This window comes from Eimeria mitis, genomic scaffold (genome assembly GCF_000499745.2).
Source record: "Eimeria mitis Houghton genomic scaffold, Emh_scaff10139, whole genome shotgun sequence".
NCBI lineage: Eukaryota > Apicomplexa > Conoidasida > Eucoccidiorida > Eimeriidae > Eimeria > Eimeria mitis.
In genome coordinates this window covers 387-614 of record NW_013567084.1, presented here as the reverse complement: position 1 = coordinate 614, position 228 = coordinate 387, and the positions used below count along the sequence as shown (strand labels likewise).

Sequence of the window (228 nt, the reverse complement as noted above, 5' to 3'; positions counted from 1 at the left end):
CAGCAGCAGCAGCAGCAGCAGCAGCAGCAGCAGCAGCAGCAGCAGCAGCAGCAGCAGCAACAGCAGCAGATGAGCTTCTTTTTCGCCTCTGCGCCCGTGGTGTATGTACACCAGTTTACTGCTGCTGCCTTGCTGCTGCAGCATATGCTGCAGCAGCATCTGCTGCTGCGGCTTTTGTTGCTGTAGCAGCTTTTGCTGCTGCTGCTGCAGCATCTGCTGCTGCAGCAG

General features: G+C 58.3%; 1 protein-coding gene across 1 annotated transcript in view; it reads right to left on the bottom strand.

The window, feature by feature from the left end:
- Positions 1-115: 115 nt before the first annotated feature.
- The window catches only part of EMH_0098840 (uncharacterized protein), a gene marked incomplete at both ends in the record, with an annotated part of 423 nt that continues 310 nt past the window's right edge, over positions 116-228 (bottom strand). Inside the window, one exon of the mRNA XM_013494039.1 lies at positions 116-228. Coding sequence (XP_013349493.1) covers positions 116-228 — 113 coding nt within the window.